Source organism: Erpetoichthys calabaricus, chromosome 10 (assembly GCF_900747795.2).
Source record: "Erpetoichthys calabaricus chromosome 10, fErpCal1.3, whole genome shotgun sequence".
NCBI classification, from domain to species: Eukaryota; Metazoa; Chordata; class Cladistia; order Polypteriformes; family Polypteridae; genus Erpetoichthys; species Erpetoichthys calabaricus.
Window position 1 is genome coordinate 84,981,685 of NC_041403.2, and position 18,723 is coordinate 85,000,407.

Consider the following 18,723-nt stretch of genomic DNA (forward strand, 5'->3'; position numbering starts at 1 on the left):
AGCATATGAGACAGATGTGTCAAAGTAAAAATTAAACATTCAAAACAACTGTTGACTTTGAACGCACTACTAAAGACTGATTTAAATGAAAGAATAAGGATCTTTTAACTGGGCATACATTAAAACCTGTGTTGTAAATACCATCCTCAATTGTTCATCACTATCAACGACTTGTTAATTATACTCTACACAAATGTTTTTCAACTGGTGCACCATAGAATTAACAGTATAGTGCCCCTGGGTCCTTACCTGACAGAGATTCACTCCTCAGGTGGTTGACACCTGTCTGAGGAGGACGGGAATACCTGGAGAAGCCGACATAAAAGCAGCTCTGTAATTGCCGTTTTGCAGACACAGCACTTAGAGAGCACTTGCAGTAAGCAACCAGGAGATATGTTCGGGGGTCCATCAGCCTGGGTGCATGTTCACCAACAACTCTCGCAGAGCCAAGGGACAATGGCTATACAAGTTGCCTCTGACCACTGGTCAGTGGAGTCAGACAGAGAGGGGACCATCTGTATGAGCAGGCAAAGGGATGAAGCAGCTGGAAAATGCATCCAAAATGCTCAGTAAGTGCTGTGTTTATGAACAGCAATCTCTGAGCTGCTTTTTTTTCAGCCCCCACATGTCCCACCCTTTTAGACAGTTTAGCATTTGTATAGATTTAATGCTTTTGTGGTTGGTAAAATCATGGTATGCCTTGGGATTTTTTGGGTTACAGATAGTGTGCCACCACAGAAAAAAGGTTGGAAAACACTGCTTGACCCAACATCTTTGCTCCTAGCACACTAATAAAGATCTCCATAGCTGCTATCTTGCTTAATAACTGACACTGCATTACTTGGATGGTAGTGCTGCATTCTTTGTATAAATTAGCGAAGATACTGCAAACTTGAATCTTGGTTAGAGATAATCATGACACTTCTATTTTGTAGACTTCTGTCATCATATTAGGGCAGTCAGCACTGTAAGCTACCTGGCAAAACAGCCAGTTAAATACAGAGGTTCTAGAGACTTATTTTGGTTTTAGTGCCACTCAAAGATAATTATTTAACACTTATGTGATATGAAATTGATTCAATCTTCTTACAGAAACATGACATGAAGAAAAATAAATCGGGAGTGTGCTCCTGATGCTCATATATAAAATGGTATTTTTGCACTCAGGAAGGTCTAAAACTTAGATTTATCAAAATCTTGAGGTTGCATTTTTTTCAAGATTCATACACTATACTGTATGTATACAAGAAAGGATAAAAGCATAATTTTTACCTTCACAACTTTTCTCTATTGCACCAGGACTGCCATAAACTCCCCCTCCCCTGCACCTATGTCAGTGTGTATAAATCAGGAAAATGAACACCTGTGCTACGTATTGACATGTGGTGTATTGTTGTGAACTGCATAATATGAAATGTTAAACCTTTAAAAGAAAATTTAATTTCATAAAATTTTTAAAGGTATATACTGTAAATATGGTACTATTTGTATATGTAATTCTTTAGGTACACACTTATTTGCATTTGTTTAGTAATGTTAAAAAAGAAAAAATGTCACCCTGACCAAAGCACTGCCCGAGGCGTTTTCCTCATTGCCAACCCTGGATGCGACAATATTTTCAACACATTAAACAGGCCACATTAATCACAAAAATTAATATATTAACTTTGCCAGACCAGAAAAAAAAATTAGCTGGATAAACTGTAGCTGAGCATTTTTGTATAGTGAATAGCAGTCTTGCCTTATGGCTCCAGAGGTCATAGTTTGCTTTTCAGCTTGTAGAATTTACAAATTCTCCCTTTGTCTGCATTAGACTTCTCTAGATTTGCACCCACATCAAAAAACCTGCAACTGTAAATCACCTGATTGTCAACGAGTGGGTCTGGCATCAAATCCATAACTGTTTAATGCCTTGCATTTTATATTGCCAAAGTAGTTTTTGTCTCCCCAAAGCCCTCTAATGTAGAAATGTGATTTTAATAATTAAATGATTAAATTTGTCACCGTTCTCTATTTTATTTTTTCCCTGTATGTGCTTGTATTATATCGAAGTGAAAAAAGATGAGTGATTACTAATTGATCAGAAATCTGTGTGGATCAAAGGAAAATTTAAACCAACTAAAATGATAGTTACCTGTTCTTTTTTAAAAAATCTCGTGTTGTTACATAAATTGATTTTTTTTCAGTAGTTTACTGCATATTATCTGATGCTGCCTGATCCAGGTCATCTGTGAATGGGACTGATCTCATGGTAGAAACACTGAGTGCAAGGCAAGAATCAGTTCTGAAGAGGGGTGCCAGTCTATTGCAGGTTGAAAGGAAGTACATGTTCTATAATTATTTTGCATTGCATTTTTATAAAAAATCTTTGCATGCACACACCTTTATAAATAAAGTCATTTTTTATCACTGAACAGAAATAATAAAGGAACATATAAAAACTTTACTTAATGAAACACCTATTGCTCTGTCATTTTGTTTCATTGTGTTATGATTAACTGACCTACCACTGTGAGAATTACAGATATATGAAGGTTAGCCTGTCCTGTAAGCATATGCACCATTTCATCTGGTAGTTTAATATCACTACCATACGAAAAAAACAGTAAAACGTAATACTTTCCTGCACTGATTTACAGTCATCCAAGTTGAGGCCATTTATACTTAACGACCGATGGTCATAGAAACTGTACACGTGTTTATCACATACTGTACAGGCGGCACAGCTGTATATATGTATGTGTGTGTATATATATATATATATATATATACGAGGGGGGACCCAAAAATAACCGGAATTTTGTTGTTGTTAGGTTGGTACTTGTAGTACGTGGTTGGGCCGCTAGGGCGATCTAGTTACACTCCTCACAAGTCAGTCATCAGTCTGGAAGGTTGTGCTTGTGTTCAGTGAATTTTTTTTTTAAAAGTAGGTTGCGCAACAGTGTGAGAAGGAAATGCCCTGATTTGTGGGAGTCGGGCGATTGGTTCTTTCATCATGACAACGCTCCATCTCACACTGCTCTCAGCATTCGCCAATTTTTGGCAAGAAACGGTATGACAACCCTGAACCACCCACCCTACTCACCGGATTTAGCTCCATGTGATTTCTTTTTGTTCCCTCGGATGAAAAAAGACTTGAAAGGAAGGCGTTTTGCTGACGTCGAAGAGGTAAAACAAGAAACGACCAGAGCATTAATGGGCATTACTTCAGACGAATTTAAAAAATGTTTCGAACAATGGAACAAACGGTTAGATAAGTGTATTTTGGAGAGTACTTTGAAGGAGACTAATTGTAGTTTGTACAGAAAATTAAATTAAACACGTTTTAAAAATATTTCTGGTTATTTTTGGGTCCCCCCTCGTGTATGTATGTATGTGTGTATATATATATATATATATATATATATATATATATATATATATATACTGCGGTGGGTTGGCACCCTGCCTGGGATTGGTTCCTGCCTTGTGCCCTGTGTTGGCTGGGATTGGCTCCAGCAGACCCCCGTGACCCTGTGTTCGGATTCAGCGGGTTGGAAAATGGATGGATATATATGTAAGTTACTGTATATGTACATCTCATGTGTAATTAACAGATTTGGAAAACATGTTTTTGATACTGTTGGTATACTTTTGTATATTTTAATAATAAAATACAGTACTGTTCATTAAACATGCTGTAAAAACATTTTGGTTCGAGCATATTGTCCATGGTGGTCTGCTGTTATTCTTCAATTGTTTTCTACTGTGCGACTTTTGACTTGCCATAACTGTTCATAGCTTTTTTTTGTGCTTGTCTGAATAAATGGTATAAATGGTGTGGTGCCTCGTTGGTGCGGTGCTGAAGATCCAATGAATGCTTTGCTCTTTATGTGGCTCTTTTAGGTAGATCGCTGTCCTTAAAATGGCTGCCTGCTGTCACTGTTTTCGAATGCTTTTTCAATTTTAGTAGCCTTGCTATTTTTATAGGCTCCCTTGAAGCTGGCTATTTACATGATGGAATGCCAGCTAATACTTTTCGTCCCTGACTGATGCAACTTGTCAGCACCATTACATAGCCCTCCCTTCATCCTTGCAGTGGCACACAAGCTCTTTGAAACGTGTCTCCAATGTAGGTGTGCTGTTAGTAACAGAGGCACAACAGCAGAGACCTTGAGCGCATTGTCGTAAGGTGGCACAGCTAAGATGTTGAATGCTATACTGCCAAATGACATAGCAGAGATGGTAATTACTGCGCTGGCGTATGATGCTGCAGACATGTGAAATGCTGAACTTCTATGCAGTGATCTGTCCATAATGTGTGGGCAGATGAACCTCTTAGTATGGAGCTGCAGATGTACTGGTCGCTTGACTGTTTTCCTTCACTGAATTGATACTGCTTTTGACACAGCTGAACTTCAATCTTTCTGTGATGGTTCACAACATCTATCAAGAAGATAGAAAAGCCTTGTAAATAGTAATATATCCATCCATTATCCAACCCGCTATATCCTAACTACAGGGTCATGGGGGTCTGCTGGAGCCAATCCAAACTAACACGGGGTGCAAGGCAGGAAGCAAACCCCGGGCAGGGTGCCACCCCACCGCAGGACACACACACACACACACACACACACACACAAACCAAGCACACACTAGGGACAATTTAGAATCGCCAGTGCACCTAACCTGCATGTCTTTGGACTGTGGGAGGAAACCGGAGTACCCGTAGGAAACCCATTCAGACACGGGCAGAACATGCAAACCCAGGTCTCCTTACTGCGAGGCAGAAGCGCTACCCACTGCGCCACCGTGCCGCCCATATTAATATATCTTTTGTTATTATTATTATTGTGGTTGTTACTATTTCACAGGTTCTGATATGTTTTCTCACACTCAGAGGACCCTTTAAGGTTTGTTTTGATCAGCACTGCTCCACATTCCTAATTCTTATGCATTTGGCCTGCACCCCCATCCTTTACATGTACGTACTTATACCAGCAGTTAAAGTATGCTTACTGGAGACTCACACCAGACCCATGAAGCCTCAATTGCAATGACCTGTACACTTCGTGACTGACATATGGCCAAACTGATGTGTATGACTGTATTTTAGAGTACTGGACATGTTTGGTCAAGCTGTTAAAGAATGTTTGATGGTCAGAAGGCATACCTAAGCTGCTTATCCTTAACCATGAGCCAGCGGCCATACTACATGTATTTCAGAACAGGCCTAACATGTTCAGGCCCGGACAGTTCTTGGATGGGAAACCATCTAGGAAATGCATAGGTTACTCCTTTAAAAGGTGTTGTTGAAACCAGCAGCGGGGGCATACCCTGTGGTCTGAATGTGGATTCCAGTGCAGTGACAGGGACACTGAGCAATAAATTGGTGGTGTCCTTTGGATGAGACGTAAAATAGAGGTCCTGACTCTATGTGGTTGTAAAAGATCCCTGGGCATCCTTCGTAAAGAGTAGCATGTATCCCAATATCCTGGCTAAATTGCCCACCTCAGCCTAGTAATTCTGCCCCCCTAATCATCCCCTGTCTCTAACTGGATAACTGTCTCACCATTTCACCACCTAATAGCTCATGTGTGGTGAGCATACTTGTGCAAAAGTGGCTGCCGTTGCATCATCCAGGTGGATGCTACACGTCATAGTGTGATGGTTGAAGTGGGTTTCGACTCACTATGAAAAGTGCTTTGAGTAGTGATAGGTGTTATATAAATATAAAGAATTATTATTGTTTTACACCCAGTTCTTCAGGGCAGAAACATTTAGCATGTGTAAATGCTTGTGGACAGTTGTGGAGAACCATGACACAATGTAACATCTAGTCTGTAGCAACACTTTGCAATTCTAAACTTGCTGCTCTGTTGTCCACTTTAGCCTTTGTCATAACCATTGTTTTAGAGTTGTATATTGTCACTTCTATTTTAATTATTTGTGTGGTATGTTTTGTAACCTCCACTCAGTTTTTTCATGCTTTCTGAAATCCACACAAATATTGAGGATTTTGAGACTGGTGTCCATTAATGTAGGAAAGACAGCAAGAGAGTACAAGGCTAAACACATCTGTCTTTTCATTAGTTATTTCCTGGAGACCACACAGGTTAGTAGTGCATTTCTAATTCCAAGCAATATTTGACTGTGCATGCTCTGGAAGCTACAAGAGCAGCAATTTTTTTACAGTTAATACATCTTTATTAGATACAGTGCATATAAAAAGTCTACACACCCCTACCAAAATTTCAGATTTTGTGTAATAATAAAATTAAACAAGATAAATCCTGTCAGAACTTATTCCACCTTTATTGCAATCTATGCAAAGAAAGTGAAAAGAAATCAGAAACTGTGTTGTGAAAAAGGGAAAAAACAAATCATACCAAACCTGGTTGCATTACTGTGCACATCATCTAAACTAATACTTAGTTGAAGCACCTTTTGATTTTATTGGTGACTTTTTTCCCCACTCCTCGTTGCACAGCTCTCACCATGCTTTACTGTGGGTATGCTGTGCCATTTTATTTTTGTGCCAAACGTACATTTTGGATTTATGGCAAAATAGTTCAACTTTGGTCTCATCAGACCATAATACATTTTTCCACGTTATTGTGGGAGACTGGGTATACCTGTTTGTAAAGTTTAGCGGAGCTTGGATGTTTTTCTTTGTGAGAAAAGGCTTTCGTCTTGCTACCCTACCTCACAACCCAGATATATGAAGAATATGATTGATTGTTGTCACGTGCAGGGAACAAACCAGTACTTGCCAGAAAATCCTGTAGCTCCTTTAAAGTTTCCTGTAGGCCTCATGGTGGCCTCCCTGACCAGTTTTCTCCTTGTCTTCTCATTAATCTTGGAGGGACGTCCTGATCTTGGTAGACTCACTGTTGAACCATATTTTCTCCACCTGTTGATGACTGTCTTCACCGTGCTCCATGGGATGTTTAATGCTTTGGATAGCTTTTTGTACTCCTGTCCTGTCCTGACTGATACCTTTCAGTGATGAGATCCCATTCATGTTTTAAAAGCTCTTTGCAGACTATGGTTTTTGGAGTATATTGCAAATAAGAGGATATCAGAATAAACCTACAGGAACAGCCAAACTTTATCTGAGCTCAATCTGGCGTATACTAACTACTAATTGAGATGAGACTTATTGTGATTGTTTGATTCTGAATTCAGCCACTTCCTTGATTATTAAATAGGTTGCTTACTAATGCAACCAGGTTTTTGTATGATTTTTTTCTTTTTCACTAAACAGTTTCTGATTTGTTTTGCAGTAAAGATGGAATAAGTTCTGACAGGATTTATCTTGGTTTCATTTTTTATTACACAAAATCTGCGATTTTGGCAGAAGTGTGTAGAATTTTTATATCCACTGTATCTTGTCAGACATGTGCACCACTGTATCATAAATGTGTTTTACTGATGTCTCTGGCAGGGTAAGAAGTTTAGTCTTGAGTGTCGTGTTATACAGTTATTATGGCCAGTGGCTGACAATATATTAGAGACTCACAGAAAGCGTACCATTGTCGACTATGGAGCAAAACATGAACAAAGAAGATGGAATTACCAGAGGTCTTTGCTGAACTAGAAGATTTAATGCAGACAGCTAATTTCTTGCATAGATACAAATCTACAAGACACAGCTGACGCATAGACCAACCAAGCCTGGCATTCACTTCCACTGCATCAGATGCAAAAGTGAGTGTATTGAGCTTTTTGACAATTTACTTAGTAGAGTTCATGTGCCACATTTCACTTTAACAAACCTTGAGAGATGTTATTTCATTGAACTTACTATGAGGAGCAGGGGTCAATAAGCACTGTGTGATTTCTTCTGCTAGTGTCTTTATGTGAAAAGACAGCAGTTCTTGTATGTGCTGTAAGTGACTGATGAAGGTTACTTTTAAAGTCTTGTTCAGCTAATTAACATCACTGTTTTACTTCATCTGTCTTTCCTTTCATTGTTGGTTATACATTATAGACAAAACTGTACAAGTAAGTAAAATTGCACAAGTAAGAGTTACCTTTTGCTTGCCACCCTATAATTATGTAATGTGCCTTCTTGTTTCAGCTTCTACATCTGTGGCAAGGACTATTTTTTTAATTTCTGATGTTTATTGATATTTATTTACTGTTGTATTTAATTTTCATGAAGTTTTATGTTCTAAATGAAAAGTTAATTTTCTATCACTTTTTACAGTTAAGACTATCCCATAGCACTTTGTATGTACAGCTCATTTCTTGCATAGATACAAATCTACAAGACACAACTGACACATAGACCAGCCGAACCTGGCATTCACTTCCACTGCCAGCGTAATTTAGCATTTCAGATGATGGATGCCCTCTCTTCCATGCAAGTATAAAGTAAATATCTTTTAAAACACAGCAAGTTATATTTGCGTTGAAGCTGTCCTGTTTTACCTTCCATTCTGAGAAAAAGGGGCCTCCTGAGCGACTGTGGGAATGTTTTGGAAGCCAAGGAAGTAACACATTAGCAGTTAAATTCTTTCAACCTTGAGAACACCAAAACAAACTCAGAAAATATAATTAATGATTAATGTAACATAACACGATTATCTTACCAAGTAAATAATTAGCTTTCCCAAAACAAGGCAGAAACAAAGAACAAGCCCACTTTTTACTCAGCTACTATATATATATATATATATATATATATATATATAGTATATATATAAAACAGGTAATGTGTCTGTTATCCTCAGTTGACACATAATTATTATTTTGGTTTTACTTTTACAGGCGTCTTACTATTTTAATGGAGGCCTGTAAACCCTGGGCTTGCTATGAATACTTAAGAATGGATTGTTCTCAAATCCATGCTTGGCACTGCATTTCCTGCTGCTCCATGAGGAGTAAACGATTGATTTTTGGATCACTATACATTTTTTAATAATCTGTCTACTTAACATGGGGACTAATTTGATCTGTGCTACCTGCAAGTGTAATTAAAAGTCTCAAACCTCACTCTTGTATGTTCTGACTTTTTACTATTGTAATACAGTACAATGAGATTTACAGAAAAAAGCAAAGTAATGAAGTTGTCTGCAGTGCTACAGACATGCATGTATTTAAAAAAACAAAAAACTTTTAGCTGTCTATTCAATCATTGTGTAGTTCTGCAGCCCTGTTGGGCTTTATGTGCTCACTACCCAGGCCCCATATGAGTCCATTTGTACCAAAATGTCCAGTGTAATTTCAGCAAACTAGGATTCTTTTTTTAAGTAACTTTTATTTTTTACTCTTATCATGAAGGAAACTGCTCATGCTGTTTGTGAAACACTTGACATAAAGCCTTCCTTAAAACTAAGCAGAACAGCATGAAACAGGACATCTCGCAATCCATATCCATATTACTAAACGAGAATGGTAAACCGGATGGACGCAGGGACATGGGCCGTGGATGCAAAAGACGTAGTGTGCAGGCGCCACACAAAGCCCCCCTCCAAGCACCGGAAACTGAGAAATGATGCGCCGCGCCCATAGCAACAGACCCATGCAACAAAGCGCCACACGAAGCCCATACCACACGAAACAGGACACACACAAAAAAGAGGATTCAGACCCACGACACACAAAGCACCCCTCCACTAACAGAAATAAGAAATGAGGCAACGCGCCCCTAGCACAGCAAAAACAAAGGAGTCAGACACAAGCGCCACATAGCACACGAAACGGTACGCACACAAAAATGAGGATTCACACCCACGACACACAAAGCCCCCCTCCACTAACAGAAATAAAACATGAGGCAACGCGCCCCTCAAAAAAAACGCATGCCAACAAACGACGTCATACATAGACAACAAGTGACCGGACTACAATACATATACAGGTGCGACACCTGATGGGTAATAATACGAAAAAACGAAATGTCCGTATTAAACATACGTCATCTGAACACGTTCAAACTATACACCATAGGTGAATCTCATTACAATGATGCACTATTAACCGTACAACCACAGAAAAGGCTCCATATTAACAGTGAGTGCGATCCTCCTTATTACTTATCCATATTGCTAACGATAAAGAACAAACAAGTCATGATTTCACGATCGCGGCTACAAAATGATACGTCTCGAGTAACGGGACCACAAACACGTACCCGCATGACAAAAAACAATAAACGTCGGCGCCTACAACGCGCTTCTGAAACCGATGAACAAAAAATGTCTCGGATCCAAAAACGCAAGGCTCAACTAACACAGTTACAGAAACGAGCCCAGATGGACAGACAGAATGAACGTAGACGCATGCAGCGCGCGTCTCAAAGTGTTGAAGCGAAGCAGGCACGGGTTCAAAAGGAAAGAGCTCGAGTTACAGAGATACAAAAACGGGAGCGAAGAGACAAAATAAATAAACTTAGACGTCTACAACGCACGTCTGAAATGCCGGAAAACAAGCAGGCAAGGCTCCAAAAAGAGAAAGCTCGACTGACCGAGATACAAAAACAGGCCAGGCTCAATACAAACAATGAGAAAGTAAAAACTTTATGCACTGCATTAGATCCTACAATAGTTCATTTGCTTTTGCATCTACCGGAGTAAATATCAGGCCACCAAAAGGCAATGGCCCATACTGCTTTCGCGTATGTGGACAAATATTACATCGCATTGGGACAGTGCACCCTGAAACAAATCAAGAACGCAAATTTGCACAAATCTACATCTTGGATCCAGATGACGCAATTTATCAACGAATGAACCTTCCTGAAAACAAACAATGCACGGAGCTTATAATGAGAAACGGCACTCATGTCATAAACAATCACCCATTAGCTAAGTCTATAAAAATGCTACATGAGGTTGAAACAGACGCCAATACAAAAGCAGCAGCAGAAGGTGTAGCAGCGACTACAATTGCTTTAGTCTTAATAAAGAACAAAGTACAAGATCCAAGACGATACAATCTTCCCGTCGTTAATGAAGTGGCAATTGTCTTTCAAAGTAAAGATGGGGAGCCTCCGTTTGACCGCAATATTGTTCTGCATTTACGTCCTGATGGAACCAACAAACCTGCCTTCCAACGCATAGACATTTGCTTTCCACAACTTGATACTTTAACATACCCCATTTTGTTTCCTTCTATTGTTCAGTCCACCTTAAAATACGCGGACGACGTCCTACATAAACAACAAGAGACCGGACTACAATACATATACAAGCGCGACACCTGATTGGTAATAATACGAAGAAACGAACAGTCCGCATATTAACAGTGAGTGTGATCCTCCTTATTACTTATCCATATTACTAACGATAAAGAACAAACAAGTCATGAATTCACGATCACGGGTACAGAACGAGATGGCTCGAGTAATGGGACCACAAACACGAACCCGCATCAAAAAAAACAATAAACGTCGGCGCCTACAACGCGCTTCTAAAACCGTGGAAGAAAAAATGTTACGCGGACAATTGGCATTGCTTTCAAAAGATACACTTGGTACAAAACATGCGATGTCCAGATCCAGAATATAACAATTGGTTATCACAACTGGGAGATGGTACACTCACCAATACAGATGGACTTCACCCAGATATTATTACAATTCCTAAAGCCTTTATCTGCGACGACTTAGTTACGGAGATATTTGGAACAACAATCTCATTAGACCAAATACCCCTTTTAACACAACGGACTATATTATGTCCAAAAAATATTAATGTTGATCACATAAATAACCAAGTCATTGCATTACTTCCGGGAGAGGCACAGCTCTTTCTAAGCTCTGACAAAGTTGACTCTGATGACGACAATGACCATCTTGATTTCCCCTTAGAATATTTGAACACTATTAACCCAGCCGGATTACTACAACACAATCTTAACCTTAAAATCGGAACAATATTCATGCTGTTAAGAAACCTTAACACTAAACAGGGTTTATGCAATGGTACACGTTTAATCGTCAACACCATGACACACAATGTTATTGAAGCAAAAGTTCTTACAGGATCACATGCTAACAATACTGTTCTGATTCCTAGAATTGACCTTACAAGTTCTGACCTAGAATTACCTTTTACACTTAAACGGCGACAATTCCCCATTAAACCTGCATTTGCCATGACCATCAACAAATCACAAGGACAAACCATGGACAAGGTTGGCATCTACCTCTCTGAGCCCGTATTTGGACATGGACAACTTTATGTGGCCTTCTCACGAGTTCGCCGTTCATCTGACGTTAAAATTAAGATTATAAATAATCCATGCCAAGGAAAACTCATTCAAGGACAAGACACCATGTTTACTTCTAATGTTGTGTACAAGGAAATTTTCCAATAAATCTTTACACTGTGCCATGCAGTTTATTCTTTCCTTCCTATGTGCGTCATCTACACCTTCACACTATGCTATATCTCATACATACATCACGCTGTTTGTAATTACCAAACACCAGGGGTTGGCGAGCGAAGCGAGCAGGGGGCGGAGCCCCCTAGTACAAAAAGAAATGACAGGAGAGCGATACAATGTCTAACTTTACAAATCCAGAAGAAAGGTGAATATAATACCGTTAGCACAGAGGAATGCAGTAGTTATTAGAGCTCTATGTCTTCATTTTACAATATATAAACGTAACATCAAGTGTGTGTGTAGTACATTCAATGAAACAGAGTACCACATTCTTTACCTACAGCAATATGCTGACATTTTTTCCATTACACTAGGTAGGGTTAATTTGCCTTACCATGAAACTTGTAATGTCAACAAACAGGGTGCACTACTGAGAACAAATTTTGTTGTGTTTCTTCACTGGAAACTTAACTTCATTCAGGATTTTTGTACTATTTACCATAGGAAGCAACTAACACAGGAGACCAGAGTTTTTATCGTACAGATTATGAGGAAGAGTCCAGGTAATGTGTCTAAGTGTTTCTGAAAGCAAATGTGCAGCCAAGTAACGCATTCTTTTACTAAAAGAGCTGGAAATATCTGGAGAACTCTGAAGAATGACTACTCCTTGCCAGAGGCAGGGCACTCTCTATTCAGACACTCATGCACTGTTTCTACACACATCCATTGCTCTGCCTGTACACAGACCCTTTGCTAAGCCTACATATGGTGAAATACCTCATACATAAAAACACACATTGCCAAACAGTTGGCTTTTGAAGGCATGAGTCTTTCCCTTTGGTTGCTATTGTTGTTGTGTGGCATTTAAAATTGGTTATGACTGTGTGTCTGAAATGGTGTGTTATGCATGACTGGTGTGTACAAATAACTTTTTTGAAATGAAACTTGTTTTTAACTGCTTGTAAGCACACATACATTTTTGTGTACTTTTTTTGTACCACATCTTTCAAGTGCTTAACACATTACTGTGATTCTTTTGTTGCAGTGATGGGTTCTCATACCAAAGAATTAAAGCTGAATGATGACACTGAGAAGCATCTAGGAAACACAAACTACCTGCGCAGAAAGCCACAGCAGTCACGGCCACAGGTCCTCCATTTGAATAACATGGACATAGCTGGGGTGCTTAGGCCAAGGCAGGGGAGGCTGGACAGTCCTAGTAACCGCTACGCAGGAGACTGGAGTGCATGTGGTGACAGTTACTTCAGCTCAACGGCCATGAATTCAGGGGGTGAGGCTGATTACGACGATGTCCCATCAGAAGATACAGAAAGTGACGAGGAAATGACTTTTGAAGAAGTAGAAGGACGTTCCAAGACCGAAGGACCTGAAAATCACATTCATACAAATCCAAAGCAAATATCCAAAGAACACACCTATCAGGCATACATGGAAATACAGGACATTGGCCCATCCTTGTGTCATCAGGTCAACTTGCGAGATCTTCAGGAAAGTATTGACACTTTAATTGGAAACTTGGAACGAGAACTCAATAAAAATAAACTGAATGCAGGCTTTAAAGCATCCAATGGCCTAAAACAAGAAAATCCTTTTTAATGACAGCTTTGTGTCTTCTGGTTATTGCATGATTTCAGAGTGACTTTAGACTTCTGGCTGCAAGGAGTTGTCATTGTCTGTGTGGGTTGTTGTACAATCTTTGGTATTCTGTGATATTTGTTAATTTTCTTCTTATTAGAAGAATTCACTCACCCCAAGGGGTGTTAAGATGCCTTAATTGAGGCAAGGTTAAATTGTTTGGCAAAGCTTTGTATTAAAATACATTGAATATGTAAAGCAATGCACTTAAGAAGCTGATTTTGGGGGCAGGTTTTTTTTTAAAGTAAGATATTATCTATGTGTTTAATTTGAGATATTTGTACAGAATAGAACACCTCAACCACTTTACGTTTTCAAAATGAAACCTCATCACTGGGGTATGAATTGCTGCTTGCTAACATGAGGTTACATTTAAATTCTTCAAGAAAATGCGCATATGTAAAATCATTTCATGCAATACCTTAAAATGTTATACCATTTGAAAATGTCACAGGCTATACATTTTACAATGGCATGTCTGTTGTATATTTAGCGTAAACGTGCACAGTCACTGAAAATTATGCCCAGTGGAAATTTGTCTCACATACCACAAAAACAATGAAAATATTGGCCATTTTTTTAAGGGCCTGATATATACAGTATAATGCTCGGAGTTTAGTCACATAATTGAATTTCTTCTACTCTTGAAGATCCTTGAAGTCTGAGTAAAAAGAAATCCTGTCACTCTTACATTCCTCTACCTTATTAAATAAGATTTGTGTACAATCCTATTTGAGAGAAAAGATTAAAATGATATCTTTGTAACCCTGTATATTTTGCTGATGTGCAGATAAAGCAAGAAGTAAAGCACCAAACAGAAGTCTTGTGCTAACATGTGGACTTGTTAAGAAAAGAAAACAAATCATTAATTGTATGTTGAAATAAATAAGACTGTGGGGAAGACAAGTCAACCTAGCATGACTGAACAACTCCAGACTGTGAATATGAGTGTGATGAAATTCATTACGAGGCAATTGGTATTCACGGTGTGGAAAAAAAAGAAAAAATCAATTGGTCACAATAAGAATTGCTAGAATTTCCTTTATGCCACTTCATAAAGGAAAAAGCAGGTTCAGAAGATGGATGGATGTTATGAGTTCTGGTTTTCTGACTCTCTTATATTTTCCTACATTTGTCTGTGTCCACTTCATTATGCCATCTTGTTTGTATTTCTTTTGTTTTTTCTTGACTGCCCATTTTTTCTTTCTTTGTAAGCATTTCAAAATATTATTTTGATTCTGTCAGAAGTATAACCTTGTCGAGTGTCTTGTAAAGAGCTTTATGAAAATGCTTATTATTAAAACATTATAAAAGTTTAAACTGCATAAATAGAGATTAGCTATTATATATACAGTACATACACATAATTAGTATTGTATGCAATATACTGTATTATATGCCTGTTAAATATTTACGATATAGAACTACTAGTTAATACATTGAAGTATTAAGATGACCTCATATCCTTGTCTCTCCAACTCCATACAGTATAGCAGAAGCACATATGTAATGTAGTCATCGCTCCTTGTGCAGTCCCATGTCTACGATTACCCATGTATGACATAAATGCCATATTTGGTTCATTCATGCCTGTCATTAATTGTGGCAGTAGTTTTTAGCTCACCATGAGATGCATGACTGCCCACTGCACAGCCTCCTATATCCTGGATAGTGATTACAGGCTCACATCCTATGAAGTCCGACTGCACCTGTCTGTTCACCATACAATGTCCTGAGTGGTGTAAATCTCCCTTCTTACCTCTAATAATGTGAAGATATTTAGTTTTGGTGCCATTCCTCACAGTCTGAAATGAAATTTCAAGGTCTTATGTATTGTGAAATTGTATACCATGAAATATATCTATAAATGTATGAGTGTGTGTATATATATATATATATATATATATATATATATATATATATATATATATATATATATATATATATATATATATATAGTTTATTTGTAGCATTTTGCAATCTTTTTCCTTCAGTCTGTTACATGAAACGTAATAATGTGATGGAAGTATCACTAAATATGAAAATTTTGCTTTATACTGATTCAGGTAAATTTGTATTGTTGTTGCATTAAAAGTATATATTTTATGTTCTATTCAGTGTATTGCTTTAGAAAAGTTGACAAATTTCATTTTTATTGCAGCTGTTTGTTCAAGCCCAATGAAAATAAGAACATTCGTGTGGATTTCGGAAGTGTCCACTTCTAAAGACAGTAGCTTTCCTTGTTTGTAAGGAAGCTGTAGCCTCTCTCAGAGTAAGTTAGCTTATAGTTACAAGCTTAAGATGAATGTCTTTAAAAAGCACCATTTTGTTTGTACCCCTGCAGATGCTGAAAGATGAAACATTTTGGTTCATCTATGATTAATGTTTCTAGTTATCAGATGAAGTTCAGTTCATTGAACCAAATGATGACTAATGTGGTAGAGCTGTAGAACAGCTCAGGTGTTCAGTTCACTGCCCTTCTGAAATGTAGGTGGAAGAGGATCAGGAGTAGCTGGATTTCTGTATCTTTGTCAAGTCTGTTTTTAGCCGAGAAGGCCTTGTGTCACTTTTTCCTTCATAGCTCATATATACAGTCTGAAAAGTGGGGCACGTTTAGTTCTTTCCTGAGGATGTGATGGTGAAGCAGAAGAATGATAGGAAGTTTCACTTTCTTTTCACCACACCACACCACAGTGACCAGACACAGAAAATGGTGATGTTAGGATTTTAAAGATGTTGAGGTTAAGTAGTGACCAGAAAATGAGATTAAAGACAATTCAGACAGCCCTATCACTAGAGTTTTCTTGAAAGTGCCTTTTAGCTTTCACTTAACTAATAAAAATTAAAAAAACACCAGAAGAGGAGAGGACTGAATCGAGGTCAAAAATACAGGTGGGAATCAGAAACAGGAAGAGCTGTCTGCTGTATTAATAAAAATGTTAACAAAACATGATAAAAACGAATAATGCATGGAAGCAAAAGTAGAACACAAACATTAAATATTCGTTTCTGACTCCTGATTTCTGATATGTTGGTGTTGTATGGCATGTGAGGGGCCCATAGCAAGACAGAGGAGGTACAGGGGTTTTAATTTAAAATAGTGCCAGTGTACGTTTGTGCTGGATAGACACATGGCCATGGAATGCTAATGGAGTAAGCAATTGCGAACGTGCAGTTGAGTGATTTGCGCACCCATCCCTCATGCAGCTCTGTGAATCAGTTAGTGCAGGACAAACACTTCCAGAGATAAAAAGGAGTCTGAGTAGTTGGAAAGAGTGAGAAACAGAAAAAGAGGATAAAACGAGGAAAAAAGGTATCCGCAGGATTGGGCTAGAGCCACTGCTGAGGACAGGAGGCCAGGCCATCGGGACATGCCGTGGTAGAAGGAGGGAAATGGCGCTGCAGGAGGGAATCAACCCTACGGTGTTTCTCGGGAGCGAACAGGGCTCATGTACCCCTGCAGATGCTGAAAGGTGGAAGGTCCCAATGGATACCAAGGGAGATGGAAGGTTGACCACGTTTGCCGGTGTCTCAGCCCTGCTTTAAGACTCTGGGAGGCTAAGCAGGGTAGATGAGCGAGAAAGCACTGGGGAAGAGGCAAGGGAGAAGACAGACATTACTGTATTTTTTGTTCCATTCAACAGAAATATTTATGGGAATTTATTTTTGGTTTTCTCTTTATGCACAGTTTTTAATTGGACTGCACTTTCGATATATTGTTCACAATAAATGCACAATTCACTTTGCACCATCTTGCAGTGTTCTCATTGTGTGACTAGTCCATTCTCGGTTCATGACTATTGATGTCCCGGGTACTGCCAGGCTGCATGCATCATGGATGGTCGTGGAGGAGTACATATGCTCCCCTTAGGTGGCAATTAGCCAGCTGTCACCACCTTGTACACTACAGTATGTGCAGGATGCTGTGAGCATTAGACTGCGATATGGAAGCATAGACCCATCAAATCATTGGTGGATACCATATTGCTGTGACTAATAGCAGCCTCCAGGAGTCACAGAGGCCGCTGGTATAAATTACTGGTGGTCATTATCTTATAAAGTGCTACATTGAATCAGGGCAAGCGGGGCGATTTGGAGGGGAGGCTGAGGATGGGCTGGTGTCTCATACTATACACAGTAAATGCTGGCTAATCACATGACTGGAATGGGCTGTATTTGAAAAAGTGTAAAATGATAAAACGGAGAAATACAAATGAAAAACATCAAAAAAAGCAGAATACAGTAATCCCTCCTCCATTGCGGGGGTTGCGTTCCAGAGCCACCCGCGAAATAAAATCCGCGAAGTAGAAACCATATGTTTATATGGTTATTTTTATATTGTCATGCTTGGGTCACAGATTTGCGCAGAAACACAGGAGGTTGTAGAGAGACAGGAACGTTATTCAAACACTGCAAACAAACATTTGTCTCTTTTTCAAAAGTTTAAACTGTGCTCCATGACAAGACAGAGATGACAGTCTGTCTCACAATTAAAAGAATGCAAACATATCTTCCTCTTCAAAGGAGTGCGTGTCAGGAGCACAGAATGTCACATAGATAGAGAAAACAATCTCTAGCAAACAAATCAATAGGGCTGTTTGGCTTTTAAGTATGCGAAGCACCGCGGCACAAAGCTGTTGAAGGCGGCAGCTCACACCCCCTCCGTCAGGAGCAGGGGGGGAGAGAGAGAGAGAGACAGAGTTTGTTTTTCAGTCAAAAATCAATACGTGCCCTTCGAGCTTTTAAGTATGC

At 38.9% G+C, this 18,723-nt stretch overlaps 1 protein-coding gene across 1 annotated transcript in view; it reads left to right on the top strand.

Moving 5' to 3' along the window:
- Positions 1–15,859, top strand: part of syde2 (synapse defective 1, Rho GTPase, homolog 2 (C. elegans)) — a 99,143-nt gene extending 83,284 nt beyond the window's left edge. The window contains exon 7 of the mRNA XM_028811526.2: positions 13,361–15,859. Coding sequence (XP_028667359.1) covers positions 13,361–13,932 — 572 coding nt within the window. The 3' untranslated portion in view covers positions 13,933–15,859. The remainder of the gene's footprint in view (positions 1–13,360) is intronic.
- The last annotated feature ends 2,864 nt before the right edge of the window (positions 15,860–18,723 follow it).